Raw genomic sequence first — 26,172 nt, forward strand, 5'->3', positions numbered from 1 at the left:
AAATAGATGGATCCTGAGAAAGGGAAATTTTGTGGATATATTGAAGCAACATCTCAAGACATCAGTCAGGAAGTTAAAGCTTGGTCGCAAATGGGTCTTCCAAATGGACAATGACCCCAAGCATACTTCCAAAGTTGTGGCAAAATGGCTAAAGGACAACAAAGTCAAGGTACTGGAGTGGCCATCACAAAGCCCTGACCTCAATCCTATAGAAAATTTGTGGGCAGAACTGAAAAAGCGTGTGCGAGCAAGGAGGCCTACAAACCTGACTCAGTTCTGTCAGGAGGAATGGGCTAAAATTCACCCAACTTAATGTGGAAAGCTTGTGGAAGGCCACCTGAAACGTTTGACTCAAGTTAAACAATTCACAGGCAATGCTACCAAATACGAATTGAGTGTATGTAAACTTCTGACCCAGTGGGAAAGTGATGAAAGATATAAAAACTGAAATAAATCATTCTCTCTTCCATTATTCTGACATTTCACATTCTTAAAATAAAGTGGTGATCCTAGCTGACTTAAGACAGGGAATTTTTACTAGGATTATATGTCAGGAATTGTGAAAAACTAAGTTTAAATGTATTTGGCTAAGGTGTATGTAAACTTCCGATTTCAACTGTTGTTTCCCTCCTGGAGCAGAAAACCATTTGGACCCTACAACCTCCCATGTGAATTGTTTTAAATTCAACAATCCAATGAGGCAGTATGATGTATCAATTTGGGCAGGGAACTTCTTTCAGGAAATAGAACAAAAACACGTGAGCACATGGTAAGATACATTAAATGTACCCTTTTTTCTCCCAATTTCATGGTATCCAATTGGTAGTTACAGTCTTGTCTCATCGCTACAACTCCCATACAGACTCAGGAGAGGCAAAGGTTGAGAGCCGTACGTCCTCCAAAACACAACCCAACTAGGCTACACTGCTTCTTGACAGAATGCCCACTTAAACCAGGTGCCAGTCACACCAATGTGTCAGAGGAAACACTGTACATCTGGCAACCATGTACTGTGCCCGGCCCGGCACAGGAGTCGCTAGTGCACGATGGGAGAAGGACATCCCTGCCAGCCAAACCCTCACCTAACCCAGACAACACTGTGCCAATTGTGCCCTGCCCCATGGGTCTACCGGTCGCGGCCGGCCCCCGACATAGCCTAGACTCAAACCCAGAATCTCTAGTGGCACAGCTAGCACTGCGATGCAGTGCCTTAGACCACTGCGCCACTCGGGAGGCCCAGATACATTTCATTATTTTGCATGTTTAAAGCTGCAACGTAATTTTTTAGGTGACCCAACAAAATGTACATAGAAATATGAGTTCTAGATCTGCCATTTTCATTGAAAGCAAGTCTAAAAAGTGGTATATCTGTTCTATGTGCAATACTTCTATGCTTTATTTTTTTAAGTTGAGTTTTTCCATCTTTTACTTTGCAGTTTGGCTACTTTTCATTGCAATATCATGCTCAATGAAATACATGTAATTTGATGTAAAATGATGGCCTTGGTCAATGTTTTTTACAACATAACCACTGACGTTTACAGGCAATGGACACAGGGACATTCGATGAGCAAAGGGAGCCTAATGGATCAGTTTGATCATACCCTCTGATAGTGAGGACAGTCAGCTTGAGGTCAGTGACAGTGAAGAAGAATGGACCCCAGAATCTGGTTGGATAGGCAGTGAAATACTAGGTTATGCCCAATTTGTATTTTCTTAGAAAAAGAGTGCTTGCTTCTACTATATTTCACTTAATACATGTTCTGTATCTGATTTTCCTTTGTGCTTTAGCCTACCTTTATGGCAAAGCGTTTGCCCTGAGGCAACAAAAACAGTGATTAATTTATGCTGCAATAGTTTGTGTCGGGGGCTAGGGTCAGTCTGTTAAATCTGAAGTATTTCTCCTGATATCCGGTGTCCTGTGTGAATTTAAGTATGCTCCCTCTAATTCTCTCTCTTTCTTCTTTTGGAGGATCTGAGCCCTAGGACCATGCCTCAGGACTACATGGTCTGATGACTCCTTGCTGTCCAAAGTCCACCTTGTTGTGCTGCTGCTCCAGTTTCAACTGTTCTGCCTGCGGCTATGGAACCCTGACCTGTTCACCAGACATGCTACCTTGTCCCAGACCTGCTGTTTTCAACTCTCTCTCTCTTTCTACCGCACCTGCTGTCTCTAACTCTGAATGATCGGCTATGAAAAGCCAACTGACAGTTACTACTGAGGTGCTGACCTGTTACACCCTTTACAACCACTGTGATTATTATTATTTGACCCTGCTGGTCATCTATGAATGTTTTAACATCTTGGCCATGTAGAGGAAGAGGACTGGCCACCCCTCATAACCTGGTTCCTCGCTACATTTCTTCCTAGGTTTCTGCCTTTCTAGGGAGTTTTTCCTAGCCACCGTGCTTCTACATCTGCATTGCTTGCAGTTTGGGGTTTTAGGCTGGGTTTCTTTATAGCACTTTGTGACATTGGCTGATGTAAAAATGGCTTTATAAATACATGTGATTGATTGATATGGGGAGGTAAAAGTCGTTTATTTATACATTATCAGAAAACCTACATATTCCATGACACATCTCAATTATTTTGCATCTTTTCTCATTTTTTTCTGGATGTTGCTGCAACACTGCTTTATCTCTTCATCAAAAACAATCTCTTCATCCTCTGACTCCACCCTGCGGTCTGGTTCACTTTTCTTTTCACACGAGTTCTGACGTCAGCTCTGGGGAGTGTAAACGCACACGCGCCTTTAGTTGGGGAAAGAGCCCATTCTCAACTTTCCGTAAAGGAAACGATTTCAGAAGTTTTTTTTCTTCCGTTATCTCTGCTTGCTTTTGGACAATGCGCGACACACATATGTCCGTGTGTTGACAGCGCTGGACACTGTGTGTGTGGTGTATACTACAGTTGCGTCTTTCCCCGACTCACCTATAGAGCGTAGGCCTAAACAGGTAGGCCAGGTAGGCTACGGGAGCGAAATCCGGAAGAACAAGCACATCTGATTGTTCACCCTATTTTTCTCTTACCCCTGCAACTAAACTTCTCCCAATAACGTTTGCAGTTTTGATAATTCTTCTTCGGAGAGAGTAGAAGCGTGAAGATGGAGCTACCAGTTCCCAAGAAAAATATGCTGATTCTAGTTGATGTTTTCTGTGTGGTTATCGGTAAGTGCCCTATTTCTCTCTCTCCAACAACATGGCTGATATAACATTATTTGTTCTAATAACCAAGGACACAACTCGCTCTCTCTGCCGTCTACACATGCGCAATGCAATAGGGTAGCACTAGCCACCGATAAATCAATAAAATAGTTGTTTATGTATAATTGTTTATTGGGTAAATGCTGGATAAGACTGAGACGGTGGGGGACTTTGTAAACAATGTTTAGGCAGGCTACACACACACACACAAGCCACAGGCCAAAGCCCAGCATGTCGGACTCTTTCCATTACAGGCCAGTCATAAGAACATGACTTTTGTGTTACACACATAGACAGACACACCGCAATAGTATTGTAATAGGAAGAGAGTCCGCATTGCTCGTGTTATAGCTTGTTTAATAGATTCTATCATTGTCTGTCAGCACATTACAGGTGGTCACAGTGCCTGGTGGAGTGGTGTAACACTGATCTGTATTGATTCAAGTACTGTAGATTGTAGGCTAGTCATCATTTGCTAGTCATCAAATTGCATAATCACATTTACTATGATTTTAAGTTTACAATTTCACAGTTACAATTCATTTATGATGACCATTTTAAAACATGATCTGTGTGTATGTGTGTGTGTGTGTGTGTGCTCACCACGCACTTGTAACAGAACACTTGTTCTTCTGACTGGTCGTCCATGGAAAGTGTCCTGCTTGTTGGGCTTTTCCCTATTGCTTCCAGTGTGATTGCTGCGTTTGTGTGTGGAGCTGGGGTGTGCATGTTCGGACTTGTACTGGACTCTCAATACTAGAGATCTGTAGTTTAGAATAGACATTTTGGTGGACAGTCTCCTACCCCCTCTATCTCCCACTCCCTCCACATCTTTCCCTCTTCATCCATTTCTTCCCCCTATCCCCCACTCTTTGTCTGCCTCCCCCACTCTTTGTCTTCCTCCCCCACTCCCTTGCTCTCTTTCTCTCATGGTATTTAGTGAGTGAGAGAGTAGGGTTGTTTAACAGTTAAGCTGTTAACAGATGACATCACCTCGTGGCATAACCATGTTTGTTGACAGTTTCAGAGGGCTGTGTATCTGCACCTGGGGTCTGACATTCCCGAGTGGAGCAGCGGTCTAAGGCACTGATTCTCAGTGATATAAGCTTCACTGCAGGCCCTGGTTCGATTCCAGGCTGTGTCACAACTGGCCGCGATTGGGAGTACCATAGGGCGGCGCACAATTGACCCAGCGTCGCCCGGGTTAGGGTTTGGCCGTCATTGTAAATATTTAACTGACTTGCCTAGTTAAATAAAGGTTTAAAAAAAAAAAAACATTTAAAAAAAGATGACTGTAACCATGTTTGTTGACAGACTTAGGGGGCTGTGTGTCTGGGCCTGGGGTCTGACGACAGTAAAATCACTCTTCCTCTTTTCTTCTTTCAATATTTCCTCCCTCAATCTCTCCAGTTGCTTATTTTTCTTTCATATCTCCTGCCTCCACCCTCTCTCTATCTCTCTAGATAGTGGTCTCTGGGGGTAGCAGTAATCAGTCTACAATTAGTGACAAGAAAACCTTTGGGATTTTTTTTATTCCCAGTTCAGATAAGAGTGATACAGGGTTGTGTTTTTATTAGTGTGCGTGTGCATACTTGTGTTTTGTTGGCGTGTGTGTGTTCGTAGGCCATAGCCCAGCTTCCTCACTGTGTCATTAATATAGTAGGAATGTGCCTAGTCGACAAACTGGATCTGATCTGAAAAAGCTTTTCCTCAATCCTCTTTCTTTCTCTCCCTCTCTCATTCTCCCATCCCTCTTTCTCTCCCTCTCTCATTCTCCCATCCCTCTTTCTCTCCCTCTCTCATTCTACCATCCCTCTTTCTCTCCCTCTCTCATTCTACCATCCCTCTTTCTCTCCCTCTCTCATTCTACCATCCCTCTTTCTCTCCCTCTCTCATTCTACCATCCCTCTTTCTCTCCCTCTCTCATTCTACCATCCCTCTTTCTCTCCCTCTCTCATTCTACCATCCCTCTTTCTCTCACTCTCTCTATCCTCTTTCTTTCTCGGTTTAACTATTTTCTCCTCTCCTTTGCCTTATCACTGCAGACAAATAAACTTTATACACACACACACAGGCACATTGAGTTATTTCTGCAACACACTCTTTTAACAAAAAAAACAACCAAACGCCACCCAAACCAAGCAATCTGCTGTTATATGCATAACAAAAGGGCCTGACGTATCCATAATTTCATATGGACCTTTAGATCATTCAATATTGACTGGTGATTGTGTGAATGGGACATATTACTGTTGTAAGACCTGTACACACCCTCTGGAAGAATCTGATTGGCAGACAATGATCATGTTCATTCTACGGGTCATTCTAAGGAATCTAAATTAATACAGTTTCACATTGTGTCAATGTTTTTCACTTTCTTCCCAGAAGTTTGCTGTGATGGGGGGGTCACAGTCCTTTAAAAACCTTGGGTCATCAAACTTTCTCTGGAAGTGAACATGAGACCTAAAACAGCTGCCGTTGCTCTAAGTTCTTACTGTTATTTATGTCGCTTGGGGTTAGAAGAGCATCTGCATCAAACTATAGACTGATACCAAATGTTGTTGGGTTAGTTTGTTATCTATTTGATTTTCTGGGTTTTGCGCACAACTAGAGTTAGAGAAGATACTCTGCTGCTGTTTTACTGACTCTCTCTCTCACACACACTCACCATCTCTCTGTGCCAACTATGTGTGTGTGAGAGAGAGGGGGTGGGGGGGTATTGACTTTTTCTGTGTGGAAAATAACCAGGATTCTGACAGTACAGCGAGAGTACTACAGCCATAGAGCAGGAAGAAGATCAGTACTCTGTCTCCCTATTGCAATCTCTCTTATTGTCTAGATTTTATCAATTTGTGTGTGTGTGTGTGTGTGTGTGTGTGTGTGTGTGTGTGTGTGTGTGTGTGTGTGTGTGTGTGTGTGTGTGTGTGTGTGTGTGTGTGTGTGTGTGTGTGTGTGTGTGTGTGTGTGTGTGTGTGTGTGTGTGTGTGTGTGTGTGTGTTGTCGCTGTTGGGTGTGACTAGTAGGACAGTGGAGTTGTGTACGTATTTTGGCGTCTAGTCTGTAGAATGACAGGAACACTTCTTAGATTCCTCCTTCCTGTGAGGTCAGAGGTCAGGAGGAAGTTGATCATGTGTCATATCTCACCAGACATTCCTCCATGTTTGTTTTCTCTGGGAGGCATCTGGAACTTTCTATCTAGCCAAATGAGAATGTGAAACAATGTTATCCCCTCTTCTTCTTTCGCTCTGACCGCGCTGCCCATTCTGTTACTGAAGACCAACACCCTCGGCCCAGATAACTGTGTGAGGCGGGGGGGGGGTTAAAGAAGATGGACTATGGACTCTGCTTCCTGTATCTGCCACTGGACACACAAACGCCCAGCCCTCTGAGTCTGTGCCACATCGCTGTTCTTTCTACATCACTGAGGAAGGTCAAGATGTGTGCTACAAACTAACCTCTTCAAAAGATACCGAAGAGAATGCTTGAAACAGTTTTCCTTTGGGTTCATAAAAACAGCTCCAGTACCACTGGATCCCAGGTACGGCTCATCACCAGTTCGGTTACCATTCAGCAGGGTTGAATGGTTCAAAATCAGTTCCAGATTCACTGTTACCACATTGAAAACCAACACTATTAAGACAATCTTTCATCTATTTATTCACACACTCCCCTTTCTCCTTCCTTGTTTTATCAAATCCAGCTCAGCTTACTCTCTGGAGAGAGGAACAATCTTGGTTCAACTCAACCCTTGGCTACAATAACACTGTAGCAGAAACCTTACTGAAATAAAACTGGAGATTACTACAATTATACGTTTGTGTGTGTGTGTGTTTATTTCTCTGACACTGCAGCAGAGTGCTACACACATGCACACTTCCATCCTCACCCTAACCACTACACTCCAGAGAGCTGTCTTATCTAACTGTTATCCTAGAACCCTACAAAGTAGACATGACTTCAAAGTAAATACTAGTTAGTAAACTTCAAAGTGGCTGAGTGCATGCTTGACCTAGCGGAATTAAGGTTGACAAAGTAGTCACGCTGTTCATACGCCGCTGATGAGTGACAATGTGAACAGGGCAGGCGCCAGAACGAATCAGTTGGACTGGCATTTGATTTTAAGAGGCGGGCCTGTTTTTTCCACGGAACCTCCAGTGTGCACGCACTTGCGCCTTCACACATTTTGGTAATGGGTGTTATGATAAAGACAGCTTGTGAGTTTCAAGTTTGGGGAAGCTTACAAGTTATCCTACCATTTCTACCAGTTATGATTATTTTAATACTGTGTACATTTTTTTTGTGGAACAGTTTCATTTCAATAATAACTTTTTTAGTTTCTCAAAATTGTCACATGGTTAATCACAATCTTAATTTAAATAATACAAAATATAGAAGTTAAAATTAAACTAATGCAAGAGCATTTTGCCATATGGACACAGCCTACACCGTGATCCATTGGAAGAAATGAGCGTATGGAACTAAGAGAGAACAAATTCTTATTTACAATGAGGCCTACCCCTGACGACGCTGGGCCAATTGTGTGCCGCTCTATGTGACGCCCGATAACGGCCGGATGTGATGCAGCCTGGATTCGAACCAGGTACTGCAGTGACGCCTCTTGCACTGAGATGCAGAACACTGCGCCACTCGGGAGCCCCTGTAACTTCCATCATCAACTAAGTAAAATACATAAGCCTAAAGCTGACAAAACAGTAGAAAATATCCTGGTGAAAATTCAGGTTATTTCAATTGCATTAATCTCTACTCTGCCTGTCTGCCTCCCATTCAATAATTTAATCAATCAGTCAAATGTATTTATAAAGCCATTTTTTACATCAGCCGATGTCACAAAGTGCTGTACAGAAACTCAGCCTAAAACCCCAAACAGCAAGCAATGCAGGTGTAGAAGCACGGTGGCTAGGAAAAACTCCCGACAAAGGCCAGAACCTAGGAAGAAACGTAGCGAGGAACCAGGTTATGAGGCGTGGCCAGTCCTCTACTGGCTGTGTCTATCTGTCTTGATTTGCACTATGGGTAATGATTTGTAACATTGTATCAACTCAGCATGTTGGCGTGAGCTCCCTCCCTCCCTCAACATTATCAGGGCAGAAAATCAGCATTGCTCACAGAGCACTCAAAACAAAAGACAATGAAAAAATTGAGATAACTCAAAAATGAAATAAACCAAAACTGGTTTCTCACAAGTGTAGCAGCTTGTGAACTCTGCAAACAACAGTTCCACTGGGAGAATGAGAATGGTAAATGACCAATACATGCATTAACATAAATTTAATGTAAACAAATGACGGGGATTAATGGTACAGGTACTAGGTCTAGTGGTTATATATGTAATGGTGAATTGATACAAATAAACAATCAAAGGGCAAACCATTCACACAATTCTGGAGAGTTGATTGCATGCATTCTGGAGAGTTGATTGCATGCATTCTGGAGAGTTGATTGCATGCATTCTGGAGAGTTGATTGCATGCATTCTGGAGAGTTGATTGCATGCATTCTGGAGAGTTGATTGCATGCATTCTGGAGAGTTGATTGCATGCATTCTGGAGAAAGACGACCAGATCTCCGCAACACACCCTTTCTTCTTGTCTCAACATTTGAAATTATACTCAAGACACATTATAGATGCTTTACGCTAAGCCTATTGCCACACGCGCTCCCAAATTGCTTGCTTCTGAAATAGGCATAGGCCTATGCACTTGTGATGTGAAACAATACACTGTTGTTTAAAAATAATTTATTTTTATTTTTATGATCAGCTAAGTCAAGCTGTCTGGTAAAGTATTTTCAATTATTTTATTTAGACAGGAGTAATTGTAATTTTGGCAAAACATCCATTTAGTTTAGGGGAAGCCAGAATCTGAACAGTGCGCTGTGCACCTGCCAATTTCCCTTTCTAATTCGCAAGTGGATGAAACCAGAGATCTGTATATAATGACGAGATCCTCATGTCTCCGTCCAAACAATTTGAGTCGTTGTCCCAAAGGCAGGAATGCAGGCGACAAGCTAGGTCTGCATAATACTATAGTACTACAGCCATACTATAGTATTATGCATAGTATTCAGACCCCCCTTTCCACATTTTTATGTTACAGCCTTATTCTAAAATGGATTACATTTAATGTTGTTCATCAATCCACACCCAAAATGACAAAGCGAAAACAGGTTTTTTTATTTTTTTTGTGTGCAAATGTAATAAAATAAAAACCTTAAGTGCCTTATAACCTTATAAGTGTTCAGACCCTTCCCTATGAGTTGAAATTGAGCTCAGGTGCATCCTGTTTCCATTGATCATCCTTGAGATGATTCTACAACTTGATTGGAGTCCACCTGTGTCAAATTCATTTGATTGGACATGATTTGCAAAGGCACACACCTGTCCCACAGCATGTCAGAGAAAAAAAATCAAGCCATGAGGTGGAAGGAATTTTCCATAGAGCTCCTAGACAGGATTGTGTCGGCACAGACCTGGGGAAGGGTACAAAAAATGTCTGCAGCATTGAAAGTCCCCAGGAACACAGTGGCCTCCATCGTTCTTAAATGGAAGAAGTTTGGATCCACCAAGACACTTCCTAGAGCCGGCCGCCCGGCCAAACTGAGCAATCAGGGGAGAAGGGCCTTGGTCAGGGAGGTGACCAAGAACCCGATGGTCACTCTGACAGAGCTCTAGAGTTCCTCTGTTGAGATGGGAGAACCTTTCAGAAGAACAACCATATATGCAGCACTCCACTAATCAGGCCTTTATGGTAGAGTGGCCAGACGGAAGCCACTCCTCAGTGAAAGGCACATGACAGCCCGCTTGGAGTCAGAATCTCTGGTCTGATGAAATCAAGATTGAACACTTTGGTCTGAATGCCAAGTGTCACGTCTGGAGGAAACCTGGCACCATCCCTACGGTGAAGCATGGTGGTGGCAGCATCATGCTGTGAGGATGTTTTTCAGCGGCAGGGACTGGTAGACTAGTAATAATAATAATAATAATAATAATAATATATGCCATTTAGCAGACGCTTTTATCCAAAGCGACTGTGTGCATACATTCTACGTATGGGTGGTCCCGGGAATCGAACCCACTACCCTGGCGTTACAAGCGCCATGCTCTACCAACTGAGCTACAGTCAGGATCGAGGGAAAGATGAATGGAGCATAGTACAGAGAGATCCTTGAAGAAAACCTGCTCCAGTGTGAAGGTTCACCTTCCAACAGGACAACGACCCTAAGCACACAACCAAGACAACGCAGGAGTGGCTTCGCGAAAAGTCTCTGAATGTCTTTGAGTAGCCCAGCCAGAGCCCTGACTTGAACCCCATCCCTGGGGAGACCTTAAAATAGCTGTGCAGCGACACTCCCCATTCAACCTGATAGAGCTTGAGAGGATCTGCAGAGAAGAATGTGAGAAACTCCCCAAATACAGGTGTGCTTGTAGCGTCATACCGAAGAAGACTTAAGGCTCTTATCACTGCCAAAGGTGCTTCAACAAAGTACTGAGTAATGGGTCTGAATACTTATGTAAATGTGATATTTCAGTTTTTTTTAATATTTAATACATTTGCAAAAAAAGGAAAAAATACCTGTTTTATGCTTTGTCAATATGGGGTATTGTGTGTAGATTGATGAGGAAATAATTGTATCAATTTTTAGAATACGGCTGTAATGTATCAATGTGGAAAAAGCCAAGGGGTCTGAATAATTTTCAAATGCACTTTATTATACCCATAGACAAACATTGGCAGTAAAATGGCCTTACTGAAGAGCTCAGTGACTTTCAATGTGGCACCGTCATAGGACGCCACCTTTCCAAAAAGCTAGAGCTGCCCTGGTCAACTGTGAGTGCTGTTATTGTGAAGTGGAAACGTCTGGGAGCAAAAACGGCTCAGCCGCAAAGTGGTAGGCCACAAGCACACAGAATGGGACTGCCGAGTGCTGAAGCGCGTAAAAAATATCCTCTCTTCGGTTGCAACACTCACTACCGAGTTACAAACTGCCTGTGGAAGCAAAGTCAGAATAAGAACTGTTTGTCGGAAGCTTACTGAAATGGGTTTCCATGACCACGCAGCTGTATTTCTGTCTGTAATAAAGCCCTTTTGTGTGGGAAAACTAATTCTAATTGGGAGGGCTTGGCTCCCAAGTGGGTGGGCCTATGCCCTCCCATGGCTGTTCCCTTGCCCAGTAATGTGAAATCCATAGATCAGGGCCTAATGAATGTATTTCAATTGACTGGTTTCCTTCTATGAACTGGAACTCAGTAAAATCTTTGAAATTGTTGCATGTTGCATTTTATATTTTTGTTCAGTATATGACTGGTGGAAGTTCAGTTTGCATCAGGGGAGCATGTTGTCTTGTGACAGGGTTCATAAAAACAGGAAAAAAATCATCAGGGTGCATAAAACCATTGTCCTGTCAAATTTGAGTGTGTGTGTGTTTGCACACCATTGTGTTGTCAGTTGAGACAGTTTTATAGTCTATCCTGGTGCCAGTCTCTGCTCTGGTCTGTGAGTCACTGAACTATGGGGAGAGAGCGAGGGAGTGAAAGAAAGAGAGGGTGAGAGCAGGGGGGAGAAAGGTTTGAGTCCGGGAAAGAGAGGAGAAAGGTCCGTGGTCTCTTCCGTGAGAGATCAGTTTAAGGGAATTTCTCATGGTAACTTTATGTATAAATAAATAGAGAATGGGACATTCATTTTGTGTGTGTGTGTGTGTCACGTCCGATAGTTGGCTCCCATGCCCTTGTCAGCGGGGCTCAGTGGAGAACGTTTAAGGCTGTTACACTGTTAGGCATATCTATGGTGATGGATGTGTGTGGGTGCATTTCCATTAGAGTGCACACAGAGTATCTAAACCCAGAGACCCACCGACGCAAAACTTCCAGGAACGCTTCGTGAATCAGACTCGACAGGGGTTTGGGAAGTCAATGGGAGAAGTGAAAAATACTCCCTTTGCTGCTAATATTCTCTAAATCGAACTAGGTGTCTTAGGTAGCTGAACATGTTACCCCAACCTTGTGTGGAAGTGACAAACTGACATGTTTTCATTTTGGTGTAAAATAACTTTATATCTAAGGAGGGCGTTTTGATTTGACGGCCTGCTCATGCGCAGTTCGGAGCGAAACGACCGTTAGACCCGATTTAAGTTTCTGAGCTTAGCTAGCCAACGTTGCCATGACATTGCCTACAAGCGTGATTGTGGATTTCTATTGTAGAGGCAGTTTCTAAGCATCGTCATACTGTACTATACAATCTTTGGACGGCGTGTGTGTGGTGTTAGCTAGCAGCTTCCTCCCCAGGGGACGGAGGTCACTGATATACTGCTGACCAATAAGTGCCTCGATGTGCCTTCACATGCCCATGTATTGTTCACAGTTCCTGTCCAGCTGATAGATTTAAACATGTCTGTCAGAGCCTGTTGAGCTGCTTCTTGAACCTCAATCTCCCCGAGGCAGAGACAAGTTCAGCACCATGTTGATACTGTCTCCCTTGACCCACTCTGACACCCCTCCTCTCTCTCCCTCTACCCTTCCTATCGCTCTCCCCTCTTCCCAGCGGCCCTTCCGTCAGCGGTCTTGACGTTAATGTTCAGCCCGTACCAGAGGGGTATCTACTGTGATGACGAGAGCATCAGATATCCTTACAGAAGAGACACCATCTCCCACAGGGCAATGGCTGCAGTCACCATCCCCTCCTCCATAGTCATAGTAAGTTTGATGAACAACTTGATGGTTATGTACAAAATGGCACGCTATGGTACGAGTTTACCTCTGCTATGCTATGACTTTGCCTCTCTCTCTCCATAGATAACTACAGGAGAAGCGTACCTGGTGTACTCCAAGCGTCTCCACTCCAACTCTAACTTTAACCAGTACATGTCAGCTCTCTACAAGGTCAGTTGGAACACGGGTCATAGTTTAGGGCTGACAATATGTGGTCTTAGCTCAGATTGGCTAAATTGGTTAAATTGGCCTGTGCTGTGCCTCTACTAGGTGGTGGGGACCTTCCTGTTTGGAGCAGCTGTGAGCCAATCACTGACTGACCTGGCCAAGTTCACCATCGGCAGGCCACGCCCTAACTTCCTGTCTGTGTGTAATCCCACGGTGTGTTCTGGGTACATGCTGCAACTCAACTGTACTGGCAACCCTCGAAACGTCACTGAGTCCAGGTGTGTATATTTCTGTCTGTCTTTCTTCTCTTGCTATGTGATGCAACGTCAACATGTTTCTCTCTGTGTTGCAGATTGTCGTTTTACTCCGGACACTCTGCCTTCGGGATGTACAGCATGCTGTTTCTAGCAGTGAGTGTTTTTTTATTTGTGTGAGTTTCATACACGCGTGAGATGACGATTAATGTGTGTGTGTGTGTGTGTGTGTGTGTGTGTGTGTGTGTGTGTAGTTGTATGTGCAAGCACGTATGCAGGGGAAGTGGACTCGTCTGGTCAGACCCACAGTGCAGTTCTTCCTCGTGGCGTTTGCGTTGTACGTTGGATACACACGGGTTAGCGACTACAAACACCATTGGAGCGACGTACTGGTGGGACTGCTGCAGGGAACTCTCATCGCTGTGCTCAACGTGAGTGTGTGTAGGAGGTGTGTGTGTGTACATGCGCTGAGCAATTAAACCGAAATGTCTGTAGTTCTTTGGTTTTGGAACAACTAATTGACTGATGTCGGTTCAATTATTTGAATTCCATTCCGTTTTTTCTGTGAGCTCAATGTGCACATTGCACAGTTACTCTAGAGATAAATCAGATCAAGCCCGAACTGTGCGATGTAGTAGGGAGTTGTGGTTTACAGAATACACATGATCTAAGTGACTGATAGTTGGTATTCAGCAGTAACCGGAAGGTTGCAAGTTCAAACCCCAGAGCTGACAAGGTACAAATCTGTTGTTCTGCCCCTGAACAGGCAGTTAACCCACTGTTCCTAGGCCGTCATTGAAAATAAGAATTTGTTCTTAACTGACTTGCCTAGTTAAATAAAGGTAAATAAATAAATTACTTTGATGAACTACTAAAACAGTGATTTTGTCAGAAACCGTAGGCAGCAGCTCTATAGAGATGAGATGATGACTTGGAATTAAATAATAAAGTCATCAAATAAAACAAATGTAATATACACAACAACCGAGATATTTTATTCAAGTAATGTTAATAAGTGATGAGCAGTAATGGGCAGTCACTACCCTCATGGGACTTTTGTTTTATTCAGTGTTACAGCATTTAACCCACAATGCATTTAATGTTTCAAATAAAATTGTGACCAAAATCTAAAACATAATTATTTTTTCATAATCGACCTGAAACAGAACCGACTTCAAAAAGCACTAATCGCTCAGCACTGCTGACTTTAAACTATTCTTTTCTCTCAGGTTTGCTACGTCTCTGATTTCTTTAAGCTCCGCCCCCCTCCTCGCTGCCCACGATCAGAGACGGCTGAAGACGAACACCTAGAGGCCAAACCTGGCGTGAACCCAGACACACAACTACACAACAACCACTACAACTATACAACTACTACAGCTTGAACACAGACTAACAACTACACTGCAACTACACAACAACCTCTACACAACAATCATATGGCAACCGTGGGGAAGTGGCGGCGACAGGAATTTGTTGGTGGGTAGGCCTGCAGAAATTTGGGTGGGCAATTTTTTAAAATTAAAATGTTTTGTTAACTAACTTCCTGCAATGTTGCCATGTGGCCAAGAGATAAATGTACCGTTTTATAGCTGTCTATGAATTATATCTGATGATGTTTGCATGTTTATGTAAAAAGACGACAAATAATTAGAGCCCGACCCCATATTGGATTTTTGGGTCCGATACCGATTTTGAGGGAGGGAAAAGTCACAGATTACTGATATCTGTCGATATATTGTTTTTTTTAGAAGTTGAATGAAAAACAGACCAAGTTGTGCTTCAAATGATCAACAGATACTCTAAATGATGATTTCTTAACTACATATTATAGTTAACATTATTTAAGAACATTTTATTTGTGGTTTACAGGAGATCCACCAAAAAGCAATTATGTTCTCTATAAATTCGACAGTGAATACAAAGCTTGTTTAGTTGACCTTCTTAGGTGCAACTTAAAAATGTCTATGGCAGTGGAAAAGAGGTATGAAAAAGTATTTGTGCTAAACCACCATAAGGGTGGTCATGTAAACAAACACTTTATGGTCCACCTTGCAATGAGAGTACGTTACGACAAGCACACGCTAGCTGTTCATTACGACAATGTTTTCTTAAAGAAACCATATTTACATAACAATGTTATTCAATACAAAATGTATTTGCTATACATTTCAACTGCAAATGGCATGCGCTGATGACTGAAAATGTTTATGCATGTAAATTCCTGCTGCACTGGTTTTTGTCACACGTTATAATTTCGCGAGCTAGCTAACATTAGCTACTTATCTCATAATGAATGCAAGCACATGGCCTGAATGATAGACCTGCGCCAACTGTTGTTTTTTGCAGATAGCATATTTCAGAAAACTAACTAAATTAGCCCGCTAGCTAACATAATAGGCCCTGACAGTGTCGGTCTTCTTTTTGTATCAAGGACGAGTGTTCACTTTGGCGCCAGTCCAGTGTTGGCACATACGTAGCACATATTGCTGGCTAGATAGCTAAGCTAACTACCTTGCTGGTTAGCTAGCCAGCTAACGTGAACAAAGTGAGAATGTGATGAGGACAGGGCTGCTTGCTTGGTGAAGTGTACTTTGGATTATTTACTCATGCTGGCTGTGGCAAGCTACAAACCACCATGTCTACTTTCCCTCACATTGTGGACTAGGGCTGAATGATGTTCAATGAGCAGCTGGTAGAGTGCCCTCTTTAGGCAACCATTGAAAATGGAGCAGACATATTTGTTTATTCTATGTATATAATATGGGCACTTTATCTGTGGAATAAAGGCAGATAAAAATATTGGCCGATTAATATCGGTCGACCGATTTTTATCGGTCGGGCTCTACAAATAATGTCCCATTTGGAACGCTGACAAGGAAAGAGCAGTACTTAAAAATATATATATATCTAGAAAGAAAATAGGTTTTTGCTCCCAGTGGGGGCACCCATGCCTACGCCCCTGCCGTGTGGCTGTCTGTGTCAGAGAAGTGTGTATATCAGTGACTGGAATAAATACCTCAAGCATATGGAAACCACATGTTTGACTCTGTTTATTCCGGTCCAGCATTACAATGACCCTGTCCTCCGATAGCTTCTCCCACCAGCCACCACTGGTGTATATAAGAAGATGTGTATAACCACGCACATGCATTTAACTTTGTATTTTAATACAATGTACTAAAAGTATGGAGGATGAGACAGTTTTTTAACAGACACAAAGAATTATTGTGTAGTTCCCTAGATTTCAATTATGCTAACAGGAAACACTGAAACAAGTTTTTTTATTTTTTTAAATGTATGATTCATTTATATTTCCTATGCAGCAGCATCAACCAGGTTGTCTTCTTGGGATTTGTAGTTTATTTGAGTGTCCTGTAGTTATTTTTTAACCCACCCACCCTCTAGTCTAGTTTGTATTTGTAAAGGAGTTTTTTGTGTGTTTGTAATGCTTTGATACCTTTTACCTACACTGGAGCTACTAATCCTCTCACACGTCTTCCATCAAGACAGCGGTCTCCAAGCGTCGTGCTGGGGAGCTACTGGGCTGCAGGCTTTTGTTCCCGCCCACAACCAACCTACCTGATTTAACTAGTCGTTAAGACCTTGATTAGCTGAATCAGGTGGGTTAGTGTGCTCATCCTGTAGTTCTCCAGGAGGAGGGGGGACCAATGGTCTGTGGAGTTCAGTGTTAGGCCTACTGGTACCTAGCATGTCTGTAGAAGACATGCATGTACAGTATATGGAATGTAAAACAGTGTTGCATAGATAATTACTTTCTAACTAACTGTTTATTTCTGTCGTATCTCTAAGAATGTAATACCACTACTAGCCCACTGTGATGTTTTTTTTAAATGTTATTGACGCAACTTGTATTAGTCACTCCAGTTTATTATATATAAAGCTGAGTATAACCTGCCTTCTCGCATGGCAACACAGGTCCTGTGAGATCATGATGCCATGTGCTGCCTTTGAAATGTTGATGTTGACAATCGTCAGTGTGTCAATGATTGAGTCACTCACTGAGATGTTCTCTGAAAAACACATTACACTTCTGCAAAGGGTTAATATATACACTATATGACCAAAAGTATGTGGACACCTGCTCGTCCAACACCTCATTCCAAAATCATGGGCATTAATATGGAGTTGGTCCCCGCTTTGCTGTTATAACAGCCTCCAATCTTCTGGGAAGGCTTTCCACTAGATGTTGGATCATTGCTATGGGGACTTGCTTCCAGTCAGTCACCAGCATTAGTCAGGTTGGGCACTGATGTTTGGCGATCATGCCCGGTTCGCAGTCGGTGTTCCAATTAATCCCAAAGCTGTCCGATGGGGTTGAGGTCAGGGCTCTGTGCAGGCCAGTCAATTTCTTCCACAATGTTCTCGACAAACCATTTCTGTATGGGCCTCGCTTTGTGCATGAGGGCATTGTCATGCTGAAACAGGAAAAGGCCTTCCCCAAACTGTTGCCACAATGTTGGAAGCACAGAATCGTCTAGAATGTCATTGATTTCCCTTCACTGGAATGGGAAAAAAACAGCCCCAGACAACTATTCCTCCTTCACCAAACTTTAGAGTTGGTAGTATGCATTGGGGCATGTAGCATTCTCCTGGCATCTGTCAATCCCAGATTCATCCGTCGGACTGTCAGATGGTGAAGCGTGATTTATCACTCCAGAGACCGCATATCCACTGATCCAGAGTCCAATTGCGAGCTTTACACCACTCCAGCTGACGCTTGGCATTGCACATGGAGAACTTACACAGAGCCCAAACCGGCTGCGCGCGTGCACCATCGTGCATAAATTGATTTAGTCCCCCCACACCAAACGCGATCATGACACGCAGGTTAAAATATCAAAACAAACTCTGAACCAATTACATTAATTTGGGGACAGGTCGAAAAGCATTAAACATTTATGGCTAGTTAGCTTGCACTTGCTGGCTAATTTGTCCTACTTAGCTAGCTTGCTGTTGCTAGCTAATTTGTCCTGGGATATAAACATTGAGTTGTTATTTTACCTGAAATGCACAAGGTCCTTTACTCCGCGAATTAATCCACACATAAATGGTCAACCGAATCATTTCTAGTCTCTTCCTTCCAGCCCTTTTTCTTCTCTTGACTTTATATTGCGATTGGCAACTTTCATAAATTAGGTGCATTACCGCCACTGACCTCGTTCGTCTTTCAGTCACCCATGTAGGTATAACCAATGAGGAGATGACATGTGATTACCTGCTTCTATAAACCAATGTGGAGATGGGAGAGGCAGGACTTACAGCGTGACCTGCGTCAGAAATAGAACTGATTTCTATTTTAGCCCGTGGCAACGCAAATGCTCGCTGGTGCGCGCGCAATAATTGAATAACATAATTTCAAAATTTAATTTGCAATGTTCGCACACCAGACGCGAGCAGTGTAGTCAGCCTGTTAGGCTTGTGTGGCTGCTCAGCCATGGAAACTCATTTCATGAAGCTCCAGACTAACAGTTTTTGTGCTGATGTTTCCCGAGGCAGTTTGGACCGCGGTAGTGAATGTTGCAACTGAAGACAAGCGGTCCCGTTCTGTGAGCTTGTGGCCTACCACTTCGTAGCTGAGCCATTGTTACTCCTAGACATTGCCACTCACAATAACAGCACTTACAGTTGACTGTGGCATCTATAGCAGAGCAGAAATTTGACCAACTGACTTGTTGAAATGGTGGCATCCTATGACGGTGCCACGTTGAAAGTCACTGAGCTTTTCACTACGGGCCATTGTTTGTCTATGGAGATTGCATGGCTGGGTGTTCAATTTATACACCTGTCTTCAACGAGTGTGGCTGAAATAGCCAAATCCTCTAATTTGAAGGGGTGTCAACCAACTTTTGGCCATGTAGTGTATTTTATTGTGTTTGTATCCACACTAATCCTTCATAAGCTTGTCTGTAACAAACTGTAGCTGCAATCAAATGTATGTATTTCTTCTTGATGGAAAAGGGAACTTGATTTACAGAAGTGTCTTTCCTTTATAATCTGACAACTCCTGCTGAGACGAAAGTGCATGCAGAACCACAGAGTTACTGCTGTGGAGGGATGGGTAGAGAGGGATGATTGGAAGAATGGAAGGGTGGCTAAACGGATGGAATGAATGCCTTCAACTTCATGGATTCATCCAAGTGATTCACTAGGACTTTCCCAATGTTTGTTGGGGTGATGGCACACCAGACCCAGTGATGAAGACATTGCACATGTTGTCATAGCTTTATTTCAATTTGTTTTATTTTATTTCTCTGTATTGCTTTTTTGTAGTTTTATGCATAAAGACGAACTAATATGCCCTTTGTGCATCAGACTGATTTTTGTTATTAAAGTGAGTGTGTGTGCTAGTTGATTCTGTAGCCTAATGAGGGAATAGTTGCTGAAAAGGGTGCAGGTATAAATTCCCTGTACCTCAACCACGGTTGCTATAAAGCCCTGCACATGATTACATTTGTTTAGTTTGGGTGGTCCTTGCAGACAAAGACCCTCTTCGCAAACCATTTCCATGTATACACTATGCGCTTCCTCGTAAGAACAGGTACTGATGGTTTGTACTACCAGTGCAACGCCTTCTAGTTGTCACATTGGGGAAAACTGTAGCATTTGAGCTAAGCGTAACCTTTACCCTCATTCTCCTAACCTGGCAAGTTAATTATTCTAACCTGCCTACATAATTATCCTAACCTAAAAAAATAAAAACAGTATTGCCACAGTGACATGTACTCAGGTGAAACACTATCCTGTTGACAAGTGGAACTCCCAGGATGCTGCAGGCCTGTCCAGACTTGTCTGATTTGTGGGATAACTCTTGTCAGTTAGAAAACAAACTCCATAGGTTTATACTACAAGCAGAATCAATGAATTAGCCAGCTAATTTGTCTACTTATCCGGAGCTTTATTTTTAATTTTTTTAAGAAAGAGGTTTGAAATGGGAATGGACTACAGTGCCTTCAGAAAATATTCATACCCCTTGACTTATTCTAAATTGTGTTACAGCCTGAATTCAATATGGATTAAAAATATATATAATTTAAGGGGTGGATCAGCTTAATATTGCGAAAGATTGTTGCTTCCATCAATGTAATTGTCTGCATCATTTCCAATCCCCCATATTTTTTTGGTAAATATATATATTCATATACATACACGTATGCATACATATACACATACCTATGTAGACATCCATACTTTTTAAAGAATATACCTTTATTATTCTCCGCAAACCCTACCACCCTTCCCCCAATTGGAGTAAACTAACAAACACTTAGGCTACTACCTTCTTATAGACATTTTACAGACAATCAATTTTAAAACAGTTATATTTTGTTTGTTTTTAGTCATTCCTCTATTTCTGATGTCCATCCAGTTTGATTTCTATTTGCCATATATTTTTCAACTGTGCCGTGATGCTTCACAAAAGTACTGAACCTTTCTATTCTCATAGCTTCTACAGATTTTAAAGGAAAAATAAAAATGTTGCTAAAATAATTATTATATTATTGATTGCTTTGACTATGGCTTTTCAAATCACCCACTATTGCTATCTGCAGTGTTAGTTCTAGGCAAATGTTTAAATTCTTCAGCCATTCCTGGACCTGTGACCAAAAACGAGCTACATATGGACAATACCAAAATACATTATCTGATGACTGCCTCCTCACAGCAAAATCTGCAGAGCTGGGAATATTGTATCCCCCAGATATATAACATTCTATTGGTTGCAAGAATTTTGTATAGTAATTTAAATTGAAAAATTCGAAGTTTTGATTCCGGAGATGTTTTGCGTATCAATTCATAAACCATGTGCCATGGAATGGGTACATCGAAAATCTCTTCCCAACTATTTTGCAATAAATATGGCACAGCTGTCATTTTTGTGGTCCTTTAAATGAAAATGATATGTTTTTATTTATCACACTTTTCTTTAACAATATGTTCTTTAATACAGGGCCGACATACAAGTTCCTTACTTTTCCCCCCTTCTACTTGCCTATTCCATTTTTGTGGTAATGCTGCAATTAATTGGTTGTGATTTTGGGTAGAGCAGACGTTTCCATATGTCTGTGTTAGCTGCATATGTGACAACTCCACCAGTCCTATTTATGATATCATTCACTAAAATGATACCTTTACATTTTTTTTCTTTTTTTTTTTCGAAAAATGCTTTTTACTTTATTTTTAACCAATTAGTATATTTGAGGTTAACCACAATATTTGTTGTATTATTTGTTCTGTCTTTTCAGGTGGATTAAACTGAAATTGCAACCAACTTTCTAAGGCTTATTTTTTTTAAATAACGATCTTTTGGAGATTATTTCCTTTTCAAACAACCAAAAGTGAACAGGTGTAATGTGAATAAAGGGAAAAAGGCCATTCTTGAACATAGAATGAGACATTCCTACCAATTTACGAGAGAACCAGTTTGGATTTAAGTATAACTTTTGTATAACTGATGCCTATAGTGAGAGGTCTAATGCTTTAATATTTAATTTCTGCCCTCCGAATTCATATTCGTTATATAAATAGGCCCTTTTAATTTTGTCTGGCTTGCCGTTCCAAATGAAATGTAATATTTTTTGTAAATATAATTTAAAAAGCAGGTCTCCAGGTTTAGGCAAAACCATAAGCAAATAGGTAAACAGTGATATGACTAAGGAGTTAATCAGGGAGAATTTTCCACAAATAGACAGGTACTTTCATTTCCATGGTAGCAAGATCTTATCTATTTTTGCTAACTTTCTAAAATATTTATTGGAGTGAGATCATTTCTTTCTTTTGGGATTTGTATACCGAGTATGTCCACATCTCGTGTCAGACCATTTAATTGGTAAACTACACGGTAATGTAAAATTAGCATTTTTTTTTTTGTGATCCAATACGTAATATTACTTATCATAATTTGGTTTTAATCCAGAGAGGATAACAAAAGTATCTCGATCCTTTATGAGGCCATGAAGAGATTCTAATCATCAGCCTACAATGACACCTTAGTTTTTAAACCAAGGATTTATAATCCCTTAATATTATTGTTTGATCTAATTTTAACAGCTAACATTTCGATGGCAATAATAAATAGATATGCCGATAGTGGACAACCTTGTTTTACTCCTCTAGATAGTTTTAAACTTTCTGAGATGTAGCCATTATTTACTATTTTACACCCAGGGTTACTATACATAACATTAACCCATTTTATAAGAGATTCCCCAAAATTGAAATATTCTAGGCATTTATATATAAACTCCAGTTGTACTTTATCAAAAGCCTTTTCAAAATCATCTATGAAAACCAGGCCTGGTGTCCCCGATATTTCACAGTATCCTATTGTTTCCAGTACTATCTCCAATGTATCAGCCATTGAAACCTGTCTGATTAGGATGAATAAGATCTGACAATACTTTTTAAATTCTATGCGCCAAGCATTTTGCTAGGATTTTTGCATCACAACACAATTGTTTGGACAATTTTCACATTTGGATGAAAATTACTGTTAATTAAAACCATCACCCCTTTTGAATTTCTTCGCCCATGGGAGAAATATATTTCGCCCCCCAGTCCTTTTTCTACAAAACTTCATCTAAAATTGTTGAATGAGTTTCAGGTAAACAATAGATATTATATTCCTTCTCTTTTAGCCAGGTAAATACTGATCGTCTTTTCTTATTATCTGCTTGCCATTACAATTGTAACTGGCTATACTTATTTCACCACTTACCATAATGAGACACAACTTTCAATTCTATTTATTAAAATATATGTTTGTAAACGTACCATTAAAAAGTAACATGATGATGGAGTGTCTATATACTGTAGCTGTACCATGATATTTGCATTGCTACTAAGTAAACTTCCATTTGGTCCCTACTATTCCACCCGCTAAAAGCCCTCCTCATCAAGAGTTGGGTTGTCATCCCAACGCCCGGCAGACCACCCCCGACCCCCTGTATCCCATAGCCCTGAAAAGACAGATCCATCCTTCGAAAAGAGCACACAGTGCCATTTACAGAACAGAAGTAGATCAACCGCCAAATGCATTTCCATCGCCCTCACCTCGATTTGTATTATATATAGCCATCTATATCTATATATATTTTAAAAAGTCCTGTTTTTTATATTCCATAATTAGCAATTACTATTTGTAGTAATGTAGGCAATTTATGCAACGGATTTTACCTTACCAGTCTCGCCATTACCAAAATGACATTAATACAAGCAATTATTATAGCAAACAATTATTGTGAATCATCCTATATTGTCTCTAACATCTTTTACTCCTTCGCAACAGTTGTGGGATATGCACATACACCCACACACACACTCAAGCCTTTCCCCCCACACAACCATAGGCTCACATTCTCAACAGTTGCACCATCCCAGAGCCCAACTCAAGAAAGGTCTTGATTTACGAATGCATAAACAGTTGCAGCTGCATGAGAAGGCCTGCAAGACTGTGCAAAAAAATGGGCAGAAATTGAGAGATTTTATGAACCATTGTCACGTCCTAGATGATGGTCAAATGTACACCTTTTCCTTGAAACACCCACAACACGGTCCCCCGTATTGACCATATTCCCAAGCATCTCCATGCAGTCAGACTTTTTGATTTTGTGCCACCAGGGCCACAATAATATACCCCCTCTCTGAATGTCCGAGTGTGATGCCCTCCCCATGGGTTTCTACAGCTAGTGTTGCCAGCACTGCCACTGCCTGGATGGGGGCACCCCACCGGCTAGGTACAAGGTCATCATTAGCAGCTTAGAGAATGTCCTCGTATAGTATGCTCTCCCTTTAGGGGGCTTTGGCTTTGCAGTGGGGGGCTGCTGCTCTAAGTCTGACTGCATTTTGCAGGTCAGCAGGTCCATAAAAACAGTTAGAGACTTCTCCTGAGTATCTGGGTCATTCAGGTGCGTGTCTAGGGTATAGGGTTGTGGACCGTTCCATCAATATAGGATCAGAAATGAATAAATTAGATATACAATTTATTTTAAAAATGTAGTTCCCCATGATAGGACAATAAATAAATTAAATGTATAATTTATTTTAAAACAGTTCCACCATGATAGGACAATAAATAACTAAATAAGACATATCATTCATTCTAAAAAGTAATGTGGAATCATCTGAACAACATTGAACGTTCTCTCACACCCCCGCTCACAGCAATACATTGGTTCTGGGATATGCAACCATTTCATTTCCTTTCCAAACAAAACAAAAATACATAAAACACACATCATCCACACATGGATTAAACTGTTTCTCACCCTTCTACACACAATACTTTGTGACAAAGTGAAAACATGCTTTTAGAAACATTTGCAAATTTATCAAAAAATGAAATACAGAAATATCTCAATTACTACATAAGTATTCACACACCTGAGTCAAGACTTTGTCGAAGCAAGCACCTTTGGTGGCGATTACATCTCTGAGTCCTCTTGGGTATGTCTATCAGCTTTGCACATCTGGATTTGGGGATTTTCTCAAGCTCTGTTAAGTTAGCAATCAAGTCTTTCCACAGATTTTCAAGTCTGGGCTTTGGCTGAGCCACTCTGACTTCACATTCTTGTTCTGCAGCCATTCCAGCGTGGATTTGGTTGTATTCTTTGGGTCATTGTCCTGTTAATGTAAATCTTCATCCCCAGTCTATCATTTGCACTCTGAAACAGGTTCTCATCAAGGATTTGCCTGTGTTTGTTCTCTTTATCCTTACCAGTCCCTGCCTCTGAAAAACATCCCCATAGCCTGATGCTGCCACCACCATGTTTAATGGTAGGGATGGTGTTAAAATAGGTGATGAGCTGTGCCTGGTTCTCCAGACATAGAGCTTTACATTCAGGCCAAATAGTTATATTTTTGTCTCATCTGACCACAGAATCCTTTGCTTTATGCTCCGTCTTTCACGTGCCTTTCTGTAAACACCAGGTGTTTCATTATGTGCCTTTTTCTCAGGGGTGGCTTCCATCTGGCCACTCTCCCATGAAGCCCAGATGGGTAAAGTGCTGTAGAGACAGTTGTCCTTCTGGCAGGTTCTCCCATCTCAGCCAAGGAACTCTGTAGTTCTGTCAGAGTGGTCATTGGGACAGCCAGCTACCCATTGGCTACTTCTATATTTGTTCTATTTCTGCTCGGACAAGCACTGTCAAATGTGTGACCTTACATAGACAGGTGTTTCTAACTCATGCCCAAACAATTTAATTGGCCACAGGTGGACTCTAAGTTGTAACGACATTGCAAGGATGATCGAAGGAAATTGGATGCACCTGAGGGGTGTGAACACTTATGTAAATGAGATATTTCTGTATATTAATTTAAATAAATTAGTAAAAAAAGTTCTAAAAACATGTTTTCCCTTTGTCATTATGGGGTAGTGTGTGTAGATGGGTGAGAAAAAAAATTAATACTGAATACTTTCTGAAGGCACTGTAATTGACTCAACCAAAAACACAGTACCTTGCAAAAGTATTCAGACACCTGGGAATTTTTTCACATTTTGTTACAAAGTGGGATTAAAATGTCATTTTTTTGTCAACAATGTAAAAGACTAATGTCAAAGCGGATAACAAATTATTAACTAAAATATAGTGGTTGCATAAGCATTCAGACCCTTTGTTTAGGTAAGCCTAAATTAGTTCAGGAGTCAAATTTGGCTTAACAAATCACTTGTTCGATGGACTCACTCAGTGTGAAATAATAGGGGTTGACATGACTAGACCTTCCTCTGTCTCCCATACATACGACATCTGTAAGGTCCTGCAATTAAGTGTTGAATTTCATGCACAGAGACCAGGGAACT

General features: G+C 41.4%; 1 protein-coding gene across 1 annotated transcript; it reads left to right on the forward strand.

The window, feature by feature from the left end:
* The first annotated feature begins 2,683 nt into the window (after positions 1-2,683).
* Positions 2,684-19,675, forward strand: LOC118363866 (phospholipid phosphatase 2-like). Its single transcript, XM_035745146.2, has 8 exons — positions 2,684-2,958; positions 3,069-3,171; positions 12,764-12,915; positions 13,015-13,101; positions 13,201-13,376; positions 13,451-13,508; positions 13,607-13,783; positions 14,582-19,675. Exons 2-8 carry the CDS (start codon positions 3,108-3,110, stop codon positions 14,735-14,737), a joined length of 870 nt encoding a protein of 289 aa, XP_035601039.1. The 5' UTR covers positions 2,684-2,958; positions 3,069-3,107; the 3' UTR covers positions 14,738-19,675.
* The last annotated feature ends 6,497 nt before the right edge of the window (positions 19,676-26,172 follow it).

Source organism: Oncorhynchus keta, chromosome 30 (assembly GCF_023373465.1).
Source record: "Oncorhynchus keta strain PuntledgeMale-10-30-2019 chromosome 30, Oket_V2, whole genome shotgun sequence".
Lineage (NCBI taxonomy): Eukaryota > Metazoa > Chordata > Actinopteri > Salmoniformes > Salmonidae > Oncorhynchus > Oncorhynchus keta.